Source organism: Stegastes partitus, unplaced genomic scaffold, assembly GCF_000690725.1.
Source record: "Stegastes partitus isolate 25-593 unplaced genomic scaffold, Stegastes_partitus-1.0.2 Scaffold1395, whole genome shotgun sequence".
In the NCBI taxonomy this organism is placed as follows: domain Eukaryota; kingdom Metazoa; phylum Chordata; class Actinopteri; family Pomacentridae; genus Stegastes; species Stegastes partitus.
Window position 1 is genome coordinate 44,645 of NW_007579126.1, and position 25,374 is coordinate 70,018.

Sequence of the window (25,374 nt, forward strand, 5' to 3'; positions counted from 1 at the left end):
CGAAGAGCCGCTGATGCAATGTGCAATCGCGTGTCTTGATTCTGGGAGTTGTTCGATCGGAGGTTGAGTCAAGTTTGGGCTCCGGAGTTCGGCCGATGTCATCGCTGCTGGTGAAAGAAACCGAGAAAAGTGTTGCGCTTTCACAGATCTGACTGTTTCTGTCACCGAGAGCAAGAGAAGGAGGACATTTTTCACTTTAAAAGTCTATAAATATATATCAAGGATCCATGATGAGCAAACCCACCGGCTCAACAAGTGGCTGTTTGGATATTCTGAATGTCAAATCAAGTAAGTTTCACTCATCTGCCCGCTGAATCAAACAGGCCTGGCACGGAGCAGGCTGGAGAAAAGAAAGTTAACCAAAAAGAAAAACTAGTGCTGAATGTTTGAGCACGAGTTGATATTTCTCATGTCCTCAGAGCTCCGCTACAATAATGAAGTCCGTTTATTCCTTACAAAACAAAAAACAAAACGAGCGCATTGATCCGAGGCTCGCGTCCGTTTCCAACTCGGATAATAATCAAAGCGCCTGATGAGCAAACCAATCTATTTCTGCATATGTGCCTTCGTTTTAAAGAGATAATGGATAAGATAAAGAAAACAGGCCTAATAAGCTGCATCCATGTTCCGAATATTCCTCCTCAAGAGCCCCACTTGCCTCCCACTTGATGCCACTTGTTGCCTGTAATTTCATTTTTCAGTTAAAAGGCTAAAAGACGCAGTAAACAGATTTCATCTCTGAAGGCAGAACGTTCAGGTCTGACAGTATTTTCTGGGCGAAATCTTTTGGACAAATTCACGCTTTTCTGTCTCAGTGCGTGCGCGCAGAACGTCTGCTGCTGCTGGAGGAGATTTTAAATTAAATTACCTTAAATGTGTTCATGGATTTAGATTAAATGATGGAGTTTTTTATGTAGTTTTTGGTTTCCTTGAGGTTTATGGTTTAAAATCTAATCGTAAGCCAATAATAATGAATAATCTCCGCAGCTCTGCCTCTAGGCCTCACCGGGAATTCAAATGAAACCAACTGTGATCGTAATAAAAGGCCGAAACTCTGCAGTTGTTCTGCTTCTAAACATTTAAGTTAAATTTACATTTGTGCTTCTTTTAATATCTTTCATCAGAAACGAAGCCAAACTGTTGCTTCTGTTTTATCTCCATCTGCTCAGCTGCTGTAAATAAGAACTACATTTTAAATTACAATAAAAGCTCTGAATCAGCTGCATTTCACACGGTCAGAGGAAACGTTTCCTTTTCTCAGTTAAACTGAATTTCCAGCATTTTTTTTCTCTCCTTGATGGTGATTACGTTAATACAATATGCCATATATCTTCAAGCAATTACTGCACACAATGGGGACGCACTGGACCCCCACAGTGGGAAGTTAAATACATTTCCCCCTTTCACAACAAAATTGTGTCTCATTTTTATTTAATTGACTCTCAGCAGCCACAGTGTAATAATTTTTTGAGCTTTTTTGTTTGGACATTTCTGCACTTTCGTTCCTCTTTTGGTTCAATTCAACTTTGGGAGCGCGCAAATGAACTTGACTTGCTTGGATTTGGTTTATTAAATATCAGTGTAAGTCCATCTAATACGATATTTACATTTTTTTAATTATTATTTTTAAATTATTAAAACTAAAGCTAATTTTTACCCTTCCCCTCTCCTACCCATGGGATTTATTTTACACAAATTACTCCCCTGATGAGAAGATGACTTGGAGCTCTCGCTCATAAATAAACTCTTTACGCACATAAACGCTGCATCCAAACTGATTCTCTGAGTCTTCCAGGAACCACACGGCTGTGGCCTACAGTCAAATAGCCTCCACGGCCTTCTGATTCTCAATAAACAGCCAATTGAAGTCCTATAACTCTCCACTGAAGTCATTGTTTTTGCTGCTGAGTAGTTATTCCCATGCTACCCTTTTTGACGGGTCACTGGTGAATCAATGAGCAGGTGGCAAAACGTCAGTGTAATTACATAGACGGCGTTTCCCTCCAGAAAGGAGAAAAAAGCCTCCCTCATATGCATACAAATATACTTCTTTTTAAGAGATTTGAATACAAAATCTTCACAAAAAAATCACATTTTTTTCATCTACACCAGGGTCGATTTACATACACTTCATTTGAGTTGGTGAAACGAGTTGGTGCGCATTATTCTCATGGTGCAGTGTCACTCCCTAATCCTGGGGCCTATAGACCTGTGGGATAAAGCAGCTGTCGAGTCCCATTATGAAGTGGAGTTGGCAGCTTGTCGAGATCCAGGCAGTCAGACGAGGTTCAATGGGGGAAAATCATTAAGTTAACACTTTCCCCTAATGTCTCCATTGTGCGCCCTCAGGCCATTGTCTTAGAGAGCTCAGATATGACGCTTCCCACCGGACTTTATTCTTGAAATGTGTGCACTGAATTCCCATGGTCATGGTCGGACGAGGCGCGGGGTGTTGTCCAGTGTGTGTGTGTGTGTGTGTGTGTGTGTGTGTGTGTGTGTGTGTGTTCTGTGGGGCTGTCAGACAAAAATAAGTAATTTATTGGAAGATGTTTTTATTGCTCCAGTGTATTTGTTATTACTGAATGTCTACACGACCAGAGTTAATCTAACAGAAACTCACGTGACTGAATCGCAAAATTCTGAAGCCATGATTTTCTGTCAACTTGTGAATTGTTTCTGAAAAAGATCCACACTCTGAACCCAACACCGTGTTCACCGTCAGGCTTTATCATCTGAAAAATGAGCCGAGTGTCTTCCAGTGCTTGATGATTCGGGGAACATGCAATCTAATTGACATTTGGGCCTCTTCCAGGTCGGATTCTGGACATCCCGTGTAAAGTGTGCGGCGACCGCAGCTCAGGGAAACACTACGGCGTCTACGCCTGTGACGGCTGCTCGGGATTCTTTAAGAGGAGCATCCGCAGAAACCGGACCTACGTCTGCAAATCTGGATCGCAGGTAAGGCCTCCGTGTGGTTTATTTAATTCAGTCCTTAACTGGTGTTGCTGTGGTTCACACACGGGCCTGAATTAGCTGTGGCAAACTGCGCATTCGATCTTGTTGTTTTTGGCACGTTTTCATGGAAATCCAGGAAAGGTGGAGAAACAAGCAACCAAAGATATCACATCAAGTGAGCATTCGGTGCACAGTGGTGTCTAATAATTTCTTTACATTCCCCAAATAATCTAAGCAGCCGGTACTGCATTATTCCACAGAAAGACCAAGTCTCTGGTTTTCATCCAAAAAGCATTACCAGCTTTACGCACGAAATGCGCATTTTACGCGCAGATTTCTGTTTGCTTTTTCCCCTTGTGGCGCTGTGTTAAGTCTCCCTTGATGAACCTAATTGTGTCATGCCTGCACCATTAAGTACTGGGCTAAACACCTCGCTGCTGTAATATATCAGGTGTAATCCAATCTAATGTGATGCCTCGGAGGATTTAGGCAGCAGAGGGCGGGATGGAGTACTTATCCCTCGGGATGAAACTGCTCTGGAGCCGCAGGGGAGCAGGTCCATAACATCAAGATAATAGCTCGATCTTTCACCTGGAGATTGGCCTCCCAGGAGGATAATAGCAAGAAGCTTTCTAATAGACATTTAACCAGAAGCTGTAACACTTCTCTCTCCCTCTCCCTCTCCTTTCCTCGCCCCCCTCTCCTCCTCTCTGTACAGGGCGGTTGTCCCGTTGACAAAACTCACAGAAACCAGTGCCGAGCGTGCCGTTTGAAAAAGTGTCTGGAAGTGAACATGAATAAAGACGGTAAATGGGCTTAATTGAATTATCACTTTGAGCACAGAAACGCCATGCTGTGGAGTTTGGGTTGGAGGTGGGCAGCTCGCATGGAAAAGTGCATTAAGGGCTGTTAATCAAGGCTCAAAAGAAGCTGATAATTAGGCTACCTGCCCTCAGCTTGTTTGACATTATTTACACTCTGTGGGAAACTCATTACAGCCACTTGTTTCTGTCACACAGAACATTTGCATTTTGAGTCCTTATATTTTATTTTATATTTTTTAGAAAACAATTATAGCTCAATGAGTCGTAACCGTGAAACTGCAGTAAATAAAGAAGCCATTTACCCTGACAGAAACCATTCCTTCACTGTGTCCCGCTCCACAGCCGTTCAGCACGAGAGGGGGCCCCGCACGTCCACCATCCGCAAGCAGGTCGCTCTGTACTTCAGGGGCCACAAAGAGGTGAACGGCTCCTCGACACACTTCCCCGGATCCTCGCTGCCCGGGCCGCCCTTCTTCACCACCGTCACGCAGCTGGAGCCTCACAACCTGGAGATGAGCACAGTGGCCACGACGCCCGAGAGACAGGCCATCGTGGGTCTGGCGCAACCGACCCCGAAGGTGAGCTGGGCTGTGACTTCTAGTGTTAAACAATCTGCATTATTTTATAACTAGAAATCCTAACACGGTTTATTTTGGTGCCTTTCAGTGATATCAATCATGCGTAATTACAGAATTATTTCTTGGTTCCTTTTTTAGTATTTTATTTTTTATTTTATTTAAAAAAATAATAATTTTTAATTTCTCAGATGTGCAGCTCCTTAATGGTTTATGATGTTTGTATTATAGACTTCCCAAATGTTTTTATAGGATTATTCTTTTCTTTTTTTTTCTCCTGAGGGTTAGAAGTTGAAATTCTTGTCCCGATTTAACAGCCTGTAAGAAGCACAAATCCGCCAATCAGATTTCTCACCGTAAATCCACCACAAGCAACACTAATAATGATCAAACCAGGTGCTGGGGCTTGGAATTTGACCTTTGTTGTTCCCCATTCTCTGTTTCATTAGAACACAAAGTGACACGTGGTGACCATGATGCTCGTTTCTCTCTCTAGTATCCCCACGAGGTCAGCGGCACTCCCATGTACCTGTACGAGGTGGCCACGGAGTCTGTGTGCGAGTCGGCGGCGCGCCTCCTGTTCATGAGCATCAAGTGGGCGAAGAGTGTTCCCGCCTTCTCCACCCTGCCATTATCTGATCAGGTACGATTTGGACTGAAGGGCTGAAGGAGAGTTTTTAAGCGTTTTAAATAAGATCTCCCGCTGCAGGGCCCCATAAATCTATTTAATGTGAGATATAACGTGACAAACTGGGACTTCTTCAAACAACATGGAGCCATGCCATGTTTACGCAGGAACTGCTTAAATAAAAGAACTCCTGGTTTGGTTCACAGCTCATTCTGCTGGAGGACGCGTGGAGGGAACTGTTCGTCCTGGGCATCGCGCAGTGGGCCATCCCTGTGGACTCCACGACTCTTCTCGCTGTCTCTGGTTGGTACAAGAGCTTATGTGAACACTAATGAGCTGCAAATGGAAACATCACTGAGCTGCACTTTTATCCTGAATGGTGACATTTTTGTTTTCTATATTTATCCAAAAAAAAAAAAAAAAAAAGGGATGAACACTGAAAACACGGAGTCTCAGCGGATGAACAAGATCATGTCTGAGATTCAAGCACTTCAGGAGGTGGTGACCAGGTTCAGGCAGATGCGTCTTGACGCCACAGAGTTCGCGTGTTTGAAATGCATCGTGACGTTCAAAGCTGGTGAGTAGCTCTCTCTTATCAGAGCATCATGTGTGTTTAGAGCCACTGACGGAGCTGATTCCTCTGCATGCCTAAAACCACATCTGGAGAAGCGATGGGGACTTCAGAGCAAGAGTTAAATATAGTTACAGTCCTGCCTGTCTTACAGTTCCTACGCACGGCAGCACCGAGCTGAGAAGTTTTCGCAACGCCAGCGCCATCGCAGCGCTCCAGGACGAGGCCCAGCTCACGCTCAACAGCTACATACACACCAGGTACGCACCAAGCTCCACGCATCTCCCGCAGCTCCTCACATTCATTATAAAGTTAATGAGGCACCGAGCCGCTCGCTGTAATTCTGCAGGTGCGCACAGATGCGGCTCAGCTACTCGTTACAGATGTGCGCTAATTGGACAACAGTGTGCGCGTGGTGTCGCAGAGAGGGAAAAAAACAAACCACGAGGCTGCTTTTGACCCTCGTCATGTGTTTCAGGTACCCCACTCAGCCCTGTCGCTTCGGCAAGCTGCTCCTGCTGCTGCCGGCTCTCCGCTCCGTCAGCCCGTCCACCATAGAGGAGGTGTTCTTCAAAAAGACCATCGGCAACGTGCCCATCACCAGGCTCCTCTCCGACATGTACAAGTCCAGCGATATATGAATACTGAAAAAAACAAAAGACTGGAGCTGTGAAGGCCCTTGCAGACACACATATACACACATACACACACGCACACACACACACACCCAGCAGCGGACAGAGTGTCAAATCATAGCAGCTGTAGCCGTGGGCTGAACATTTTGCTGAGCACAAATCTCTTAGGCTGTCTTACTGTAGCCTATTTAGGCCTAGAGGCTCCGCGGAAACAAAGAGTGCCACACAGCCGGATCACCAATTAGCCTGTTAACAGTTGCTCTAGTTCAGGATTAGCGTGTCATTAGAGAACTGCCTGTATGATGCTGATAAAACCTGCACTCTGTGTTGTCTGAACCTCACCTGCAGACTGTGGAGAGCACCTGGCGAGTCCGACAGAGACAGAAATACTGTACATTAAGATGTGTTTGAGTGTCTGTGAGACCAATGAGCTTGACGACCAATTCAATCTTTTATTGCTGTGTTCAATCCCAACGGAGGAAACCAAAAAAAAGAAAGAAAAAAAAAAAAAAACAAAAGAAAAAAGAAAAAGATGACGCATGCGTAATGGGGGGGAGGGGGAGTCGCTGTTCCTCGATCCGGTGCTGAAACCAAACCATGAAGAGGTGCCAGCCCTGAAGCATCGGAGGAAGGAGACTGTTCAGAGGACGAGCGTTGCGTTGCCTCCTGACTGTCACCTGCATCCACCTGGAGACGGTGTTCGTGTTTCAGTGGCTCCTGTCTGTCTGTCTGTCCGTGTCGGTGTGTCCCGTCCGAGGCGCAGCCTTCAACATGTCTAGGTCGACTCTGTGAAGTTAGACACTAACACTGGATAAAATCATATTCAGCACTTGGAAATGTTTTATTCTTTCTGTGTGTGAGTGTGTGTGAGTGTGTGTGTGTGTGTGTGTGTGTGTGTGTGTGTGTGTGTGGCCCGTGATGTTTTTATTCTGCTGTAAATATGTGGAGTTATAACTGTTTAGAGTTGTAACCGAAGAGAATAAAAAAAGACACTGAATGAAACAGTTTTCATAGACGTACAGTCAAACTAGCAGCTGCAGTGTGAAGCTCGTCTCCGCCGGTGTTTGGCATCTGACTGTCCTCACTGTGAGCTACGGGACATCAAACACAGGCTGAATGACTTGTTGATTGAAAGCAGGACGTGTTGCTGCTCATCATGAAGGAAAAATCACCCTGAGTTAATGTGGTTTGCTGGTGCCTCAGCTACCCCTTACATGAGTTTATCTGCCTCCCAGTTACACAAGAAGGCAGGATCGATGCTTTCACAGCAAAGAGGAAGCTGGTGGCTCAAATACAAAGTGCATGAAGCAACAGTCCTCATGTCATCACAGGGAGGCACTCAGGTCTTTAAAAAGACATTAAAATGCAGACATGTCATGAGTTTTTAAAAAAGGGCCACATTCCTGTTAAACAGTGACTGCTGAGGGTAAGACACACGACTTCTGTTCTCTCACCACAAACCTGCAGACGATTAGTTCATGTAAATAAACTAAAAGTGAGAATAAACAGGCACTCTGCTTTCACAGCGGCCAATCTGATGTGTGCTAATTAACATTCATTAATAAATAATACATTAAACGGTCGACATAATACATGCTGTGTTCATTCATGCATTAGATCCTCACGAGTTGTATTTTAGCGCTGCACCTTTGTTATAAAGAGTTATCTCCTGTCAGAAGCAGTTGGTTTGGTTCTAAATTAAAACTCAGGGCTGTTTAAACGAGCTCTCGGCATCAGCACAGGCCTTAAACGTCTTTGTGGTCGTGTGTGTTTATTGATTAATCAATGTCAGGATGTCAAGAGTTGAACTAGTTGCACCGGCAGCAGCAGCAGCAGTTCCCCCAGACGAATAGTCCAAATCAACAAATGTACGTATGCGTGTCGACATTTCACCTATTTTATTGGAAAATCTTCAAAATAAACAAAAATGGCACAGCAGTATACAAATCTCAAAATGCATATAGCCAGTAGAAATACTGCAGTTCCCTCTGTGGAAATTTCTCGCTAGAAAATCGTGGTGATAATTGGGCAGGTGCTGGTTGACAAACACACACACATGCTTCCTTTTGAATAGAGGATCGACTCAGCGTGATTTCAGGCCCATCAGATGTGTGTCCGTGTGTGTGTGTGTGTGTGTGTGTGTGTGTTTAGCTGCTAGTTATGGTGAGCAACATGCCAGTAACTGCATGGCAAACGCTGTGGGTCATTACAAGAGCTCTGCATACATAGAACGCTCATTTAATGTTACTAGATAAAGGAATATATTCAAGACATCGCTAAATGATAAATACATAATATATCCATGTTAGTGGCATTTCCAGACATAAAGAGAAATTACTATAAATTACTTTCAACCACAGTTATGTGTCGAACATTCCTGACTCCAATTAGAAAGTGAAAACAAACACCGATCAGGGAACTAATTAAACTAAAAGAGGCAGTGAACGATATTACTTTAGGGGGGCGTGGGGAGGGACGAGTTGTCACTGAAATGTTTTTTGTTTGAGAGAAACCTGGAGCAGTGAAGAGAGCTTTGGGTTGTCGGGCAAAGCGAGGCTGAGCCGGGCCGAAGCGGACCAGGCCGAGCGCAGCCACCTTTTCTTTTCTTTTCTTTTCCTTCAGGCTTGTCTGACTTTGGATGGGGTGTAGTTCTTGTCCACGGACTCATCCTGTAGAAACATGTGCAGGCATCGTTCGTTCTGGGCTAGAGGGTGACCGGCCACTCTGAAACACAACAGAGCAGAAAGGTGGGTTGGACACCTGAGCAGAACACAGAGGCACACACGGCTGAGCAGGAACGGCAGTGGGCTGAAAAGGTAGAAATCTGAGAAAGATTCAGCAACGACTGGAGGAAACAAGCTTCTGAAAGCCTGTGCAAGAAGTGAGTTCACTTAACATTCAAGCCGTTTATGGAGGAATATTTCAGGAATCTGTGTTTTTTTTATGAAAAGCAAAACAAATCGTGACGCCGATGTTAACGGACAAAGGCCTGATGATTAAATGTTCATATCAAACCTTTTAAACCCGGTGTGGAACTACAACCTCACTGCACAACACGCTGCTGTTCTTCATTTAAAGTGTCATCGTGTGAAATAAATCAGAAATCATTTAAGAAAGTTGGTTATTCATTTATTTGGCAGTGTTTGACTTCATTCAGTATTTACATTTAAAAGTAATTCCTGTACGCTCCACACAGAACAGACGTCGGTTTACGGGCTTCTGACTGTGGAGGAGCAGCAATAAGATCACAGGGAAGTGAAACTCATGCACAAAAAAAACAACCACCACCAGAATAAAAGGCCCACAGGAGCCTTCAACCAGCACGTCTCTCCTGACTCTAAGGTGATGGACCTCCACTCCCATGTGGGCTGCTGCTACTTAAATCAACCTGCGCTTTGCATCACCTCCGCTGCAGCTGGATGTCATTACTTCTGAAGGAACAAGTTGTATGTTTGGGACGGCGCTTCCTCTGTTAAAGCCACTTTATCTTCATTCCCTGAATGCCCGTCCAGATGACGCAAGAAAAACGTAATGAGAACAAGCTTGTGCACCTGAGACCCTCAAACTTGACATTTTTTATAGAATAAATTACTTAGAAAAGATCAACATGATAACATGTGTATGCATCTTAACCTCTGATGGACAAATTAAGCAGCTCAGGGAATGATTGGCAGGTCAAATACCAGATCAGTCACCGGACAGATCGAGCCTCCGTTTGATAGGTTTGGAAACGTGAGCGTGGAGGACAGAAGCACGTTCAAACCCCAAGGCCTTGCTTTGGGATCCGAGCCCTGCTCTTCTACCTGAATTCTGTTTTTTTACTCGTCTAATCAAAACCTGACGGTTTCGTCTCTTTTCCTCCTTCTCACTTGTTTCACTGCGACAATCATGTTTAGCTTTTGAAAACATTTCCTCTTCACAATGCTCTCAATCACAGACGAAACAATGCCGGCAGCCACGTCGGCCGCGATTAAGCCTGAACAATAATATGATCAACGGCGCGGCTTCATTCACAGAAAGCAAAAGGGGGGAAAAATCTTAATTACCAACACATTCTCATCTCCTTTTAAAAAAGCATATTTATAGATTTTAATTTTCAAAAACTGTCTTTGCACACTTAATATTCCAACAGGAAACATTGGCGCATTTGCACATGAAACAAAGATAATGGCCAAGTCTGCAATCAAAGCAAATAATTACAATCACACTGTAACTTTTATTGTTCCACAGCTGAAAACGAGCACATGCTGGATCAAAAATAAGCAGAGGTGCACACACCATCCCATGGAACCACGCGCTGTAATTTGAGCTGCAATTAACATAAATTACACATCAACAACAAAACAAATGTGGGAAAAACGATGTTGTGGGGGTGCACACTTGAGTCCTCTTTGGTTGTTCTTGTCCTTTGCGAGGTAATTACAAAAGAGAATTAAGGAGAATAGGGAGAGGAGGAAAAAAAAAACCTGCCTGTCTCCGAGTTCAGTTTGTTAACAATGTGAAGAGAAGTGAAAAAGTTGAAGCTACTTATTGCACAAAGTGTTTTATTGTTCTTCGGAGTAAAAATAATACCTCGCTTAGGCCCAAGTATGAGAACGGCTGCAGCTGCAGAAGAAAGTGTGGAGAATAACCTCACGGCCAAGCAGCGGGAAACAGGGAGAAAGACGGGCTTACTTGTTGAGAAACTGTTCCAGACCCTGTCTCCGCTCCTCGATGAAAGAGTCATCGAATATGCCATCATCCCCTCGAAACGGAAGCTGCCGGAAAAGAGCTTTTCCTGGGAGCGGCGGTACGACCACCTGAGACAACGAAGCACCGCCAGTTAGACAAATTAAAGACGGCTTCAGTGCTAACAATTAACACAGCAAAACAGTCTAACACAATAAGATCCTGCTGAAACATTTTTGTGTCATTTCTGAAGCAAAAAAAAAACTTGACGGACTCGGCTCAGACGGGGGAAATGCTCCCGAACAAACCACAGGAGTTCAAAAGCTCTTTCAACATCTCTCTTTCTCTCTCATACCAAAACACTGCACATGTGGTCAATGTGCTGCTTTGATACATCAACAGCTCAGCCGCCTTTGTGTCGGCGTCACCCCGTGGCCTCACCTTGCTCTCCCTCTCCAGCTCCGCTCTGAGCCACTCAAAGTCGCTGTAGCGCCTCCGTACACAAGACTCCTTCAGCTTGAAGATGGGCAGGTTGGTCTGTGGACACAAAGGGCAGAGCGGCACAGGTGTCACGTCTCACAGTCGCCTTGATTCGATAAAGCAATTGTCCAAAAACACTCGCAGCTTTTATTCAGATGGAATAATATTCTATAACCTCAACAAAACACGAGGTAAGTGGAGAGTTAAAACTAAGAAAGCAGAGCTCAGGACAGATTCTTTAAACCCACATCATCACATCCTGGAGTGTATGGACAGCAGGAATGTGTTTTTATGTTTCCTTAGCACATGGCTGCTCTTTAAAGCATCACAGTTAACATCTATATTTTATATATTTAGTAAAGAAACAACATCATCTTCAGAATTTAGATGTCAGAAATATGCTTTGCATGCTGTCTTGATAAATGACTAATAATTAATTGACAGAACTGTTGCTCAGCCATCTCCTTTATTTGCACCCTGCTGAAGCTCTGACAGTGTTTATGCAGCGCTCACGTCCAACATGCTGCAGTTTCCTACCATCACAAAGCAGCTTGTACTGTTTTGCCCTCGTGTCTGTGTGCGATCATGACAACATGTGGTCCTGCAGACAACCGCTGCTGTTACAGGAACAACCAGAAGCTGGTTCGAGTGCTCGGAGGTCTGCCTGCCGACAGCTTGTCAACTCAACGGTGCAAAATGAAGGCAGAAAACTTCACAGTTAAGTAGTTAGGATCAAAACAAAGGCCAGACCTGAGGATGGGTGTGTCTGAGCCACGAGGACAACTGAGTTCTCTCTAACTGGAACGTCTACGTCATGACCGGTAGGATCACATCGCAGGAGGGTCCCTCATAGGACTGGATGATTTGGGGAAAATATGTATTTCTGATTTTTCTGAGCGATATCGCAATTATGATTAGTGATTTTGTATTTTTTTTAAAGTCCTGCTTTAGTTCAGAATTCACTGTGGGACAGACGTAGAACGTGACCGCATGAGATAAAGGCAGAAAAAGCTCGGCTGTCCTGAACGTCTAAAACCACGACACCTCGGCCAGACACGCTGCACAACGTTTATCCCGACATGTAGCCTTTGCTGTTTTCTAATGGATTTATTTGTCCTTTATTTAACCAGGGGGGTTAATTGAGAACAAATTCTCATTTACAATAACTATAATAATAAACAGAATAATACAGAAGCACACAAAACTCTGATTTATTTATGTAATAACTGCACATGTGGAATGATTTAAATGCGTCTCAGTGATCTGGTTGCTCATCTTTAAATTCTACATATTCTTGGATCACTGGTCTGAGACTTTGTTTGGAAATAAACAAAGTGAAACCATGTCAGCCATGTTTGAGGGGACTGCTGACCCATCATCTGGCTAACACAGCACAACATCTGGCTTATCTGTGGGACAGTTATTGAGTTATATATATAATCTATCTTACTGCTTCAGAGGGCTGTGAAGTGGAGTTTACCCAGTTTGATTCTCAGCCTTTGTTCATCCTCATCCTGCTGCAGAACTAGGATCAGATCTTTGGCATGCAGCTGGTGCTACGGCACACGTTCAAACTAAGATTTACATTGAAAAACATTTAAATGTTTGACCTCCAGTTACATTATTTCCTGGATGCATGCTGACTATTAGATTTAAGAGATGCTGCACAAACAGTGTCACGAACAACAGACGCTTCCTGCTTTAGTTTACAGCTGAAACAACTGATCGATTTGTCGATAAACAGACAATTAAAAGTGTTCTGGTAACTGTCCATTGTTAGCTTTGTTGTAGGTTCTTGATCAGATTGAACAATCGATCTGAAGCCATCAGCCTGAAGCTTCAGAGAACTGTGACCGTTTTCTGGCATTTTATAGAGCAAATTAATTAAAATAATCAGGAGATGAATTCATAATAAAAACAAAACACTTCATTGAACTGACTCCATTATCTCAAGCAAGCTGGAACACGTTTGCATGTTTTATCAAGCACAGGATCTGTCTCTGGTGATGTAATTAGTACATCTGTAATGAGGTTTGTTTAAGCCAAAGACTAGTAGGTGACATCTCAGCATCGTGGCTACGGCTAGCCGTCGGGTACAACAAGATGTAAGACGGTTACTCAACCGCTGACTGGAAACGTGTTTAAAGACGTCCCAGAATACAAATTTAAAAGCTGCAAACCAAACTGGGGTTTGTACTTTCTGTGGCAATGGTATAAATAGCAGAAAATTATCACTTGGAAAGCTGTAGGGAGAGAGAAAAAAAGAGAGAGTGAAAGGTTTTATTGCAGTGGTTTTGGGCATAGCCTTGTGTTATCTACTCTGACTTTATTAAAAGGGAAAAAAAGGAGGAGAAAAAAAAACAAAGACTCCTTCAAATTGAACCAAACTGAATAGAAAAATTGAAACTGGCCTCCAGGCGCAAAAAAAAAGTTCACTTATGTTTTGCTCACCAAGGTCTGTCGCACTCAGAATGTTTTGCCAATTTTTCTGTGCTCGTGTACGCCGATGCACAGATGTGTGCATAATTCTAAGTTGCTGTTGACAAGCACTTGAGAGTGAATTTCATATTAAAAAGGGGAGATGTTTCGACATTGACAGAGAACACTGAAGCAAACAGCACAATGCCAAACCTCTTCACTAGTCCTGACAGCACATGGCCATCCCATGACAATGTACAAACAAGGAGGGAATGAATGAGCATTTCATTGGCAGGCCACATTCACAGAAGGTCAGAATTCATGGAAGAAGGAATCACAAGAGCAAAGCAATTGAGCAAGTAGGTGCAGCTTGAATACAGCGTAAGCAGCAGACTGATCGATGAGCAGACGACTGTGACTGTGCGCGGTAGAGGGGATGGAGAGTTAACTAGAAGGCTGAGTAAATGGCTGAACAAAGGAGAAAGGAGGGGGCGTACGTGGTCATAAAGGAAGAGCAGAAAAACTGGAGAGGTTGGGAGCTTCAGCTGCTCTGTGCACGACTAATTGAGGAGGAGGGAGACCAGGAGTGGTCTTTTCGCTCTCATGGTCTCTCCTTTTCAGTCTTTTTCCTCTTTATTTCCCTTGATCTGCAAAAATAAGTCAGATTTTGTGCCCTTGAGTCTCCTCTTGTGGGGTTTCAATGAGGAAAACAGGGATTGGTTTTCTTCCCTCTCTGCTCTGTCCTCTTCTCGGGCTTCAAAATTATGGATCCCACCCAAATTTGGAGGGAAAGAACAAACTGCTTTGTTGAAATCTTGGCACTGATGAAGGGAGCTGCCTGTGATTTCATGTTTTACTGTAAAGGAAATGTTCTGCTGGTGTACAATCATGTAGAATATTTTTTTCTTGCAGTCATCTGGTATGTAACTGCCTCCAATGAGAATATTCCTGTTTAATGATACGAATGTGTTTGTTCATCAAACTGCAGACTGAGTGATGGAAGCTGGAACTGTGTGCTTACGTTTCTGGTTGTGTGAAATTCCATCAATTAATCAATCAGGCTATACCTTCAGTTAGTTCAGTCTGGCAGCCCTTTTTTCTTTCTTCTTTTTTTAGGAGCCTCTCTGGTGAAAATCAAGCTTTTTGCCGTGGTACGTCTGTGTGGTGTTTTTCTTTTTCTATTATTTGTGAGAAGACAGCGTTATGAGTGAAATGAGCAGTCAGCACCACGGCTGAGCATTTCCACCTTGAAACTAAAGTGTACTGATGACAGCCTCAAAACACGGCTGGATTACTCCAGGATTACAACCTGCCAATGTGCGGAGTGGATTATTATCATTTAACAGCGTTTGAGCAGAGCTGTAGGCGAGCTGGTGTGCTTGAGCTGCAGAGCATTGGGGACCTCGTAGGTTCACACGTTCTGAGGCTGGTGTTACACGAGGGTCTGCAAGGGGCTGCGTGGAGTTTGCCAGATCCCCAAACCTGAAGAACATGTAGATCTGTAGGTGTGTTCATGGCACCCTGTTCACACCGTTCATACCGTAACATACTGTGCATGCTGTCGATAACGCTCTGCAGCGTGTCTTTGGCACTTCTGGTTAGATGCTAACCTACAGTTTGTTGTCCTGGTACTTGTAATCCGTCCAACGACAATAAAGTTGAATCTAAAGTTATAATTAATTATGTTTTGAGCTGTTACGTGTTCTGAATCTGTTCCACTGAGCCTATGATTCTGTTTTGTATTTTTCTACTGAGGGCTGCAGGTGTCTCAGTGGTTAGCACCGTTAGCGCCTCACAGCTAGAAGGTCGCCGGTCGGCGTCCCGGTGAGGACACCCAGGATCTTCCTGCGTGGAGTCTCCATGTTCTCTCCGTGCAGCGTGGGTTCTCTCCGGGTTCTCCGGCTTCCTCCCACAGTCCACAAACATGCTGAGGTTAATTGGTGATTGTAAATTGTCCGTAGGTGTGAATGTGAGTGTGCTTGGTTGTCTGTCTCTAAGTGTAGCCCTGTGATAGACTGGTTACCTGTCCAGGTGAACCTGCCTTCACCCTGAGTCAGCTGGGATAGACTCTAGGCCCCCATGACCCTCGTGAGGATTAAGGTGTAGAGACGATGGATGGATGGATGGATGGATGGATGGATGGATGGATGGATGGATGGATGGGTGGGTGGACACATGTCGCTCATCAAATTTCAAGGATGTGAACAGAGTGCAGAAGAGGTTCACCTGTCCACGACATTGCTAAGCGGCCAGTTAAACTCGGCAGCGTATAAGTCTAACCTGTGTTCGGGTCAGTCCCAGCCATAGAAGATATCTGCAACCTGAACCCAGAAAAACTGGACATGAGATTCGTCTCTGTCTGAATCCAGCGCTGCAAAACTTTCCATGTGACTGAATAAACTGTTTAATCTGAGACCTGAACTTTCCTCCGACCGCTTCAACAAAAGAACCGGGTCTAAAACTCATACATAGAACAGAGGCCTTCAGGCAGACTCAAGTGGACCAGCTAAGTATTGGCAGGAACACCTGTGCATCCACACAGGAGTCTTATCACAGCTTAAAGGAGGCAACGGTGAATCACATCTCAGCTAGTTTTAAGGCAGACGGGGTTTTCCATGAAAATAACTTCCAAATATAATATCTGACACAAACAGGTGAGCGTGTTTGGGGGGCAATTTGACCAAAAAAAAAAAAAAAAACATGATCAGAATCACAGTCTACGATACAAATCCAAGTTCTCTCCACAGATTCAGTGGCGCTATTGTGGCTAATCACATGCTAAGCTGTGCCTGGATATAAAACATGGCCGCTTTGCTCCAAACTAAGGGCCAAACTCATAAATCTCTGCATCCTGTTTTCGCTCTGATTCTATTCATAACGTTCAGACAGGAAGTGGTGATCTATATCTTTCCTGCTCTGATGCTTCTTTTAGGATGTCGCTCTGCTTGCTGCTATGTCTTCTTTTTAAATGACACCCTGAAGATGCTCCTGACAAACATGTCGCCCAGGTTCCTCTTCAGTGGGTCTTCTATGCCAAACACAGACCACATTCTGACACTTTGGACTGCAGCTCCCAGAGGCAGACAGCTACCTCATCATGAGTGGCTTTTACGGGGACCGTGCTCTGCTCTGGGGCCTTGGTGAGCTTGGTTCTTTACCTGCCAGAGCTTCTAGTTGAAATGGCGCTCCAGTACAGGGACTATCATCGTCAGCTACAGGTCAAGATGGTGGAGATGGAGTCCATCAGCGGGCTGAGAGACTCACTGGAGAGGCACTTAAATGACAAGGATAGTTACTAGCACAGCGAGCTACCTGAGCAGCCTGCAGGTAGGGAAGCGTGAGACGGGACAGGAAGGCTGGGACTAGACTTTCAAAATTAAAATACTTACACCTTGGGACCCTTAATGACGAAACCTGCACTATTCTTTCTAAAAGAAGATCACATGCCAAACTAAGCTTGTCCATAGTATATAACTATAAGATTCTCCATCCATCCACCTCAGGCTACTTGGAACTCTTGACTCTCAGTCAGCCCTGAGCCACATTTCTCATTTCTCGTTTATTAGGATCCCCATTAGCACCAGCATAAGCATCGGCTATTTTTCCTGGGGTCCACACACATACACACAATCACACGTGAGCTCGTCGGTGCATTAACTGATCCAGAAACATCTGTGATATTAGCATCGACTGCCACATACCGAAATTCAGTTTTTTACTATTACTATCTACTATAGAGCTGGACCTCACGTTCACTCTTTCTTATACACACAAACATGGGATTGCCATAGGCAGGTCTGAAGGGCTCCTTCTTCCTTTGCTGTCCGGACCAACTCTGCAGTGATGGCGACAGGCAGAGCTACACCGCTGTAAGGCTGCATGTAGCGGGCCGATATTTCTGTAGCGGTGAACACGTTCCACAGCATCTGGATAACTGCTGCACTGAAATGTAGGTCTATCGTGACCCTTTACGGCTGATAACAGTGACGTAATCACGTCTAACAGCATGTACTGCCCAGTTGCTGCAGCTACGAGATGCTAACTTACTTCTCACAAGCAACTACCAGCTTCTAGCTTAGCTTTAAATTCCACTTCACAGGGGAATATTTATCGAGGTACACTCTAAAGCAGGGATGTGGGTTTTTCAGGGTCGATACTGATGCCAGTTGGTACTAATCAAGAGATACTGATAACCAATATCTGGATCTGATATACATGACAGGTTATCCATTAACTACATGTGAAAGCAGAAAACCTGTCATTTACAGCTACGCTTCTCCACTAATAAGGAACATTACAGGTGTGCCAGCAATAGGAGAGATATGCTGATTGACAGTAATCAGTCTGTCTGTTCTGTCACCTCTACTGCCTACTAAAGGTCCGTATCTTAAAGCATGACCAGTTATTGTTTTCCAGACACTGCTGCGGGGTAACCTGTGTCTCCGTCCTAACTTAGCCGCTAGTCGTCATCGTAGCCTCAGCCGCTGTGAAAGCAGCTGTTTTCCCGGCTTGTGGCGACGGTTTCTTGTTCCGTTTTTTGCAGGTTGTGTCTCTGGTAGAAAAACTGCCGAGACCACAGAGCGACTACAGAGAGAGAGGCGGCTGCATCAGACCCACAGCAGCGCATTTAATTTAGCTATAACAATAGAGATGATCGTAAAAATGCCCAATAATCAGCCTGGACGATAACTGGTCCATCTCTGTTCCAAAGGAGGAGACCATTCATTAAAAAGAAAATCAACCAATCCAACAGTCACCGGCAGCCGATATACTTCTTCAATCACCCAACTATACTGGACACTATGTTAAAAGAGCTGCATCTTTAACACAGTTCAAACTAACACCAACATCCTGCATGTTAACTTAGCATCCATTGTTTTATTTTGCATTGAATGATCTGAACCGTTTGGACTGTACGTGCAAAAAACAAAAAATAATTCTTAAGATTCAAAACTAGCAAAATAAGGTCTCATTTATGACAGCAGTAAAGCTGGTGACACAATCAGGTTAAGGTGACAGCTAATAGGAGTATTTCCTTACTCAGGGTACAATCTGCGCCACTCCCTCTTTCCCACTGAGGCTTTATGTGACTCACCAACCCTGAAAACTTCCCCTTTCCCCACTTATTTCAAGTTCTCTCCAGGTGAAGTTGTCAATGAGCCTCTCACTCCTCCTCTTTCTCAGGTCACAGGAAAAGTGGATTATCTTAGCTTTATCGCCCCAGTGCTCTAGCATTAACTCCACTCTGCTCTCACCGTGCTCTGTCCCCGCTGCGTCATGTTACCTCACAGCATGGAGCGCCGCAAAGTTAATCCCCACCACAACAGATCACAGTTACAGGTAATCTGCCACCGCCGTGACTCTAATCCCATCATGTGCACACAGAAAACACTTAACCACGCGCAAGCACACACTGGCGCACATAAAGTATGCATGCACAGGTGTTAAGTACACGGTCTGACCAGTCACACAGTTAACAATGTAAATATAATAGTCCGAAGCATTCAGGCCTGTTTGCACACACATAGTCGAACCCAGACCGCTAATCTCAAGACAATGAAGCGAGCGATGAGAGCGTAAGGAAAGAAAGTCACCTGGCCCTTCAGTTCCCTCGCCCTCTCAAACCCTCTGATTAAGAGATTGGCCTCGCAGGACGAGGGGAGGAACGAAAATGACAACTGAAAAATGAGAGGTCTCGCTCACGCTTTCTCTCTCTCACACACAGAAAGAGGCGGTGCGTGAGAGCTCTACGAGTCAAAGATCAGGTTTCCTCGGCCTCTGTTCTCTTCACGGCTGGTTAGAGGTTAGGGCCCGGTGTCTCAACTTACTGGCCCCTGTGGTGACTGGTACACGGGACCGGCCCACAACCAGTCGGGTCTCAGCATTTCACTGATTCACTAAAAAAAAGCACACGCTGCCTCTTCTGCTTTCTTAGGAACAGAAAAAAAGAGGAAGAAAATAAAGTTATCAGGAGGCACAAATGACTTTTCTAAACTTAAAGAACAGAAAATAAATACACAAACGAGAAATTAATGGCTGCCTTAAAAGCAGAAGTCTAAAAGAGAAATATTCTACCTTTAAAAAAAAAAAAGCAGGAGCATAAAGCTAGATGTACCTACATCAAAGTAGGTCTCCTAGCTTCACTTTCAATTATGAGTGTACAAGGTGCAATCTATGCTTCATAGGAAGAGCATGTGATTCATAATGTGTGGGACACAATACCTTAGGCTCATTGAAAATGGGTTGAAAAGAGGCAGAACCCTTAAAAACAGCGAGACACAGAGCGAGGGAGAGAGGGGACAAAGATCACTCATCTCCTGAGAGAATAGTTCAAGGCCACCATGCATTAGCTTTTAGCAGGATGGATTAAGTCAAGTTTGAGAGTGCGCATCCTAAACCTCCCCCATGCCCCCGTCTTACCCCCCCCATATAGTCTCCTTTCAGAATAATGGCATTAAAAATGGCAGCATAATACCATCTCATTGCATCATATTCCAAAATGGGAAAAAAAGGACTGGTAACAAAAGCGTTGGGGCTCTGGGTCTTTTGCTCTCGCCTCTCCGTGTACTCTCTCCCTCGCTCCCTCGCTCGCCGGCCCCTGTGGCCTGACAGCCTACCCTCTCTCCGACTCGCCGAGCTGGCAAAAAGCTGCTTTGTTGCCATAGTATCAACTCCCACTTTTGATACTGTCATTTCAAGTAGGATATGGTAGCCTTGATACAATATGTTCCCTATTTCCATTAAAATAGTTGTCGAAGAGGATGCTGTAGACTTTGGATTACACTTGACTGTGCCTGACAAGCCCCCCCACCCCCCACCCCACCTACCACCTACCCCCCACCACCACACACACACACACTCACACACACACACTCACACACTCACACACACACTCCCCATCTCTCCCCATTTTATTAATGACCAAAGGCCCCCGCCCCAGTGCCCAAATGGAAAAGAGAAAGAAAGAGAGAGGGAGAAGCTATGGGAGAAGAGAAGAGGAGGGGTAGAAGACTGAGCGAGAGTGAGAGACAGAGCTATAAGAGCCCTTTTATGTACTCCTATCCATAAACAAAGTGAGATCCCAAAGTTCGCTCCTCTGAATGTGCTCTCTGGATGAGATGGGAACCAACTAAAAACAAGAAATTTTGATAATACCCATCACCCCCTTCTCCCCCTCTCTCCCCCTCTCACACACACCCCAGCTCCAATCCTCTCTTTGCTGAGGGTCCAAACAAATACACTATGCTGCTTGGAGGGCTGGTGGTGGTGGTGGTGGTGGTGGGGTGGGTATGTCCTCCAAACAAGCAACAACCAAAAAACCATTAAGGTGACATGATAGGACTTGGAAAAATAACTCTCTCCATTAGCAGCATGAAAAACATGTGAAGAGACGAGCAAAAAAAAAAACACACCAGCCCAGCGAGCCCAGCAGCTTCCTGTGGTCGATAAGCCATTTAAAAAATTACACGTAAAAGGAAGGGATTTAGATGAGAACAGAAATCCAGTGTTTCAACGTGACCCTGGACATTACAAGTCTGCTCAGGCGAAATGAGACATACGCCTCCTTTTTCGAAGGAACTTAGCTAGAACCTCTTTAAAAAAAAAAAAAAGAGCTGACTGAAAGAAGTAGATTGATCCCATTGATTTTAAACACTAAATGCAGGCCTGACTGTCAACGAGTGACCGTGTCAAATGTGTCACGACCGCTGCAAAAAGTTACGCTCTCGCATGATAATCCAGCCCTGTAACGGTTTGCTTCAGCGTTTGCTAACTTTGCAAACATCCAGACGCTAGCAGTGACTCACGGACGTACAAATATGCTGATAGATTACAATTTCATAGTAGGAACAGGCCATGGCTGTGGTGTTTACACTGAACAGCAACTATTCAGCCTATATAGTTATCAAAGGCACAATAGCGACCATACCATGAGCTCGGCAACTGACTGCACACAGCTGGGAGTGAAATAGGATAAGTGGGCAACGGGATGAAGACTGGTGAGGGGGTGGCTTTCTGCCCTCCCATGGGTGGGGGTGGAGGTAGAGGGGGGGGTGAGGATGGGGAGTAAATGCCCCAGCTCCCCCACACCCTGGCCTGTTTCATTCTTCTCTTCTCTCAATGAGGGGATTAGGCAGACTCTCTCAGTGCGGCCACAAGAGCTCTCTCGATTTCGGGGTGGATAACGGGGCAGCGATGAGAACAGGAGAAAAGGTTATAAACAGAAACTGTACGTCGTAAAGAGGTGATCAAATTAAAGCAGGATGTAAAATTATAGGAAAGATAGAGAAGATGACAAACAAAAACAAAGAGAGCAAAGCAAACAGCGTGCATTCCAGGCCAGGCATTGTGGCTAACGCTCTTAAAATGCTGGAGATGGAGCAAAATGCTCCCAAAGAAAGCTGAAGAAAGGAGAAGGAGAGAAGCAAAGCTAAGTTGACACCACGTTTGTTGAGAAGTGAGGGATGCGCCGCTTCTTCTGTGGTCTTATGCAAAGCAGGGTCACACAGGGCTATGAAGTGCACAATAATGCTGATTACACGCATATGCTAATTATTACACGCTAATCAAGTACAGTAGCCTTATATTCAACGCTAATGCCTGGAGACGGCTTCTCTCCTCTAAACCCGTTTTCTTTAAGGTAAAGTGAAACTATGAAATACTTGAGGGCTGGTAACCAATCTAAATACTCCAGGCCGCTAACTACAGGGGTGTCAGTTAACTGAAGTGACAATCAGATGAGCCCAGTGACTGCCTGACAGTTTTAGACCGTCAGCTCAGCCTGCATATTAAAAACACGCACGACAATTACACAGAATTGTACGTAAAGACTGAAATGACACACGGAAAATAAGAGGTCCTTAAAAAGAAAATATGAATCTATCCAGAAAACGGTGTAAAGAGAATAATACAAACTGGACTTAATGTTTAAGGCAGCAGCTACCAGGTTGGCTTTTAAATAAACTAAAATAAACCTATTTGCTTTGCTGTTGCTTCTACATATTTAATTAAGACTTGTATTTTACCACAAGTAAACTGAGCCCCTAGACGACACCTTATTTAAACACATTCCACAGTTCATTCTTGTCATTTGAAAAAAAAAAAAAAAAAAACAAGTAAACTGAGCCCCTAGACGACACCTTATTTAAACACATTCCACAGTTCATTCTTGTCATTTGAAATTTTTTTTTTTTAAAAATAGCAATTGGGGGAAAAAGTAAAAAAAAACGAAGGTACTTTAAGTTCCTTTCTCTGGAGCTTTCAAGCAGATCCTGTTGAGTTGTAACTGAACTGCAGATATTTAGATTTTTCCTTGTCTTGAGCACCTCTCCTGTTTCTCATCTATTCTGACTTTATAACTGAGCTTCACATGACAAACTCAGTTGGATGACAACTCGTCAAACAATATGCAAATGGAGGTCATGTGACATGTTTGAAAACTTGAGAAAAAGTTGGTAAGCAAAACTTTAGTGTATTTTTTCTTTTTACATAACTTTGTGTGATCGTCTTCTGTATGTGCTTTGAAAAACAGCACCAGCACAGCTCAGAATCAGTCTAACATCACTTTTAGCCCGCTTTGGCCTCGACCATGAAGTTGAGTGATTTTGCCTGTGAAAATCCCACACAGGATCCGTGTTTTGCAATTTCCAGGACGGTCTAATCGTTACACTCTTCACTAGTTGCTCAATTGTAATGTCAAAGTTCTGCTAAGTATTACCTAACAGCATAAGACACGTTTAAAAAGCATTTATGTAAGCATGATGACCAACAACCAAGTCGGCTCCAAGTGGATGACAGGATGTTTTCTGAGAATGAAGGGAGCTGTTCTCCCCAGCATGTTCCTCACTGGAGCTGGAGGAAGGAAACGTGTTGGGGGGTGGCTGAAGCTGGAGAGGATCAGGCAGCGGATTGCATCCTGTCTCCAATTCCAGAGAAGCTGACTCAAGCAATGACGTTCTCCTTTAGGCCCGTCCTACAGCATACTACTGTAGCTGGCTTTTGATGGAACATTTGTGAAATCAAGCAGAGCTTCACACAAATGTGACCGATGCTGTTATCTAGACTCTGCAGTCAGAAAATGAGGTGTGGCTGGAGTCCAGCTCTGAGCTGTTCAGGAAGCCGTTAACTTTGTAGAGAGATTATTTGATCATAGTGTGTTTATCTCATACAGAGATTACATCAGCCCATTTGATTTGCAGACAGTATGCTTGTGTGAACCGGTGGAGCAGCTGCACTCTTACGCCACTGTAGAGACACACTGGAGGCAAATGTAAACAAATTGTCTTCCCTCCCAGGGCGATGAAAACGTTCACGAGGCCGTCAACGCAAACATTCTCAATATTATGTCAATAGCACTTATTAACATTGTTGACAAAACGTTTCGAAGACGTATTCATTATCACTTAGTCAAATAACTTCAGCGGAACGCTAACACCAGTAACTAATAATTAGTGTAATGTCAGTTAGCCAACCACTGTTAGCCAGACAAACGTTGCTAGCGTGCTAGCAAGCGTTGGCTAACTCGTTATTGCAAAGACCCTTCACACTACTTAATCACTTATACATTTAAATATAGACTCTGTGGTTACACACGCGTCTTGCTGATGGAAGCAACCCTAATGTCAAGGAGTTAAAACTTTCTTTGACCGAAAAAAAGACAGGTTAGCTAGCTTAGGTAGCTAGCTTGGAAGCTAGCGTCATTAGCACTTGTTACAGCAGGCTCACCTTCAGTCTGACTTCATACGTGGTGTATCTTCCTCTGCCGACCCCGACCGTCTCAGGGTTGCTCACGTCAATCTCTAGAAAGTTACTCGGAGGTCCATAAGCATCATTTAGGTTCTGAGGCTTGGTGAAGAGCCTTCTTGTGTCAGCTATGGCATCAGCAGCCATTTCTCCCTGTCCTTCTAGCAGCTACAGATCGTGATATGTTAGCCACAGTACACATATGTATATTCCGCTGGTGCCCTTCACAATTAAATATTTGACAAACGTGGCGGTCGTGTAGTGAAAGATTTTGTGAGAAAACGTGCAATATTTTATGTGCGTAATGATACCATGATTTGTGTTTTTCACTTTTCCACGTGATGTTGTCGTTGTTTGGATTAAAAAGTCAAAGTGTAAACTTTATGTTGAAGGTAAATTACGTAACTTCCTGTATTGCTCCGTTCTTTACTGGCGCTAACTTGACGTGTCGTCGAGCTGCACTTCCGATCAGCTGAGGTTCAGCTGACGCTGCTCGGCCACCTGCTGCTCGGTTTGTTTACAACCCGCCAGCGGGCACTGCTCGGAACCTTCATGACACCGTGGTCATAAATGCATTAATGTAGATCAGGCACCGCTGATAGTATAAAACAATTTCTGCTGTCATGTAAACATGTCAGTAACGCCATTCTGCACACACAGGATTTATGTCTCAAAAATATACTAAATATTTGAGTTTTATTTTATTTTTAAAAAATATTTAAAAAGCGATGATGATAGCTATAAAGCAGATATCTATACTGGCTGAAAATGTGCACCAGTTTGTTTCCATTGTTCAGCTTTCGCGTCTAAAATGTGCAAAACGTCATTAATTATCTATTTTTTAAAAATGTAATGAAAGTTGTGTACGTGTATTGTAATA

General features: G+C 44.2%; 2 protein-coding genes across 3 annotated transcripts; one reads left to right on the forward strand and one right to left on the reverse strand.

The window, feature by feature from the left end:
* Window positions 1–227: 227 nt before the first annotated feature.
* nr2e1 (nuclear receptor subfamily 2, group E, member 1) lies at window positions 228–6,194 on the forward strand. Of its 2 annotated transcripts, none has more exons than XM_008299243.1 (9): window positions 228–288; window positions 2,813–2,958; window positions 3,674–3,761; window positions 4,122–4,357; window positions 4,851–4,997; window positions 5,189–5,285; window positions 5,410–5,559; window positions 5,708–5,813; window positions 6,032–6,194. In XM_008299243.1, the coding sequence occupies exons 1-9, from the start codon at window positions 228–230 to the stop codon at window positions 6,192–6,194; spliced, it is 1,194 nt and encodes a 397-aa protein (XP_008297465.1). The 2 variants fall into 2 exon arrangements, with proteins under 2 accessions (XP_008297465.1, XP_008297466.1); XM_008299244.1 differs by having other exon boundaries at window positions 231–255.
* A 1,877-nt stretch (window positions 6,195–8,071) lies between these two features.
* On the reverse strand, window positions 8,072–24,676 carry snx3 (sorting nexin 3). The gene is made up of 4 exons (XM_008299245.1): window positions 24,477–24,676; window positions 11,298–11,393; window positions 10,863–10,987; window positions 8,072–8,912 (listed from the first exon to the last, which is right to left on the reverse strand). The coding sequence occupies exons 1-4, from the start codon at window positions 24,639–24,641 to the stop codon at window positions 8,807–8,809; spliced, it is 492 nt and encodes a 163-aa protein (XP_008297467.1). The 5' UTR covers window positions 24,642–24,676; the 3' UTR covers window positions 8,072–8,806.
* Window positions 24,677–25,374: the final 698 nt, after the last annotated feature.

Coding starts and splice junctions, on each gene's coding strand:
- nr2e1 (XM_008299243.1), top strand. CDS start 228: ATGATGAGCAAACCCACCGGCTCAACAAGTGGCTGTTTGGATATTCTG. Junction 2,959..3,673: donor TCTGCAAATCTGGATCGCAG/GTAAGGCCTCCG, acceptor CTCTCTGTACAG/GGCGGTTGTCCCGTTGACAA. Junction 4,358..4,850: donor TGGCGCAACCGACCCCGAAG/GTGAGCTGGGCT, acceptor TTCTCTCTCTAG/TATCCCCACGAGGTCAGCGG.
- snx3 (XM_008299245.1), bottom strand. CDS start 24,641: ATGGCTGCTGATGCCATAGCTGACACAAGAAGGCTCTTCACCAAGCCT. Junction 10,988..11,297: donor AGCTGGAGAGGGAGAGCAAG/GTGAGGCCACGG, acceptor TCGTTGTCTCAG/GTGGTCGTACCGCCGCTCCC. Junction 8,913..10,862: donor CTGGAACAGTTTCTCAACAA/GTAAGCCCGTCT, acceptor GTTGTGTTTCAG/AGTGGCCGGTCACCCTCTAG.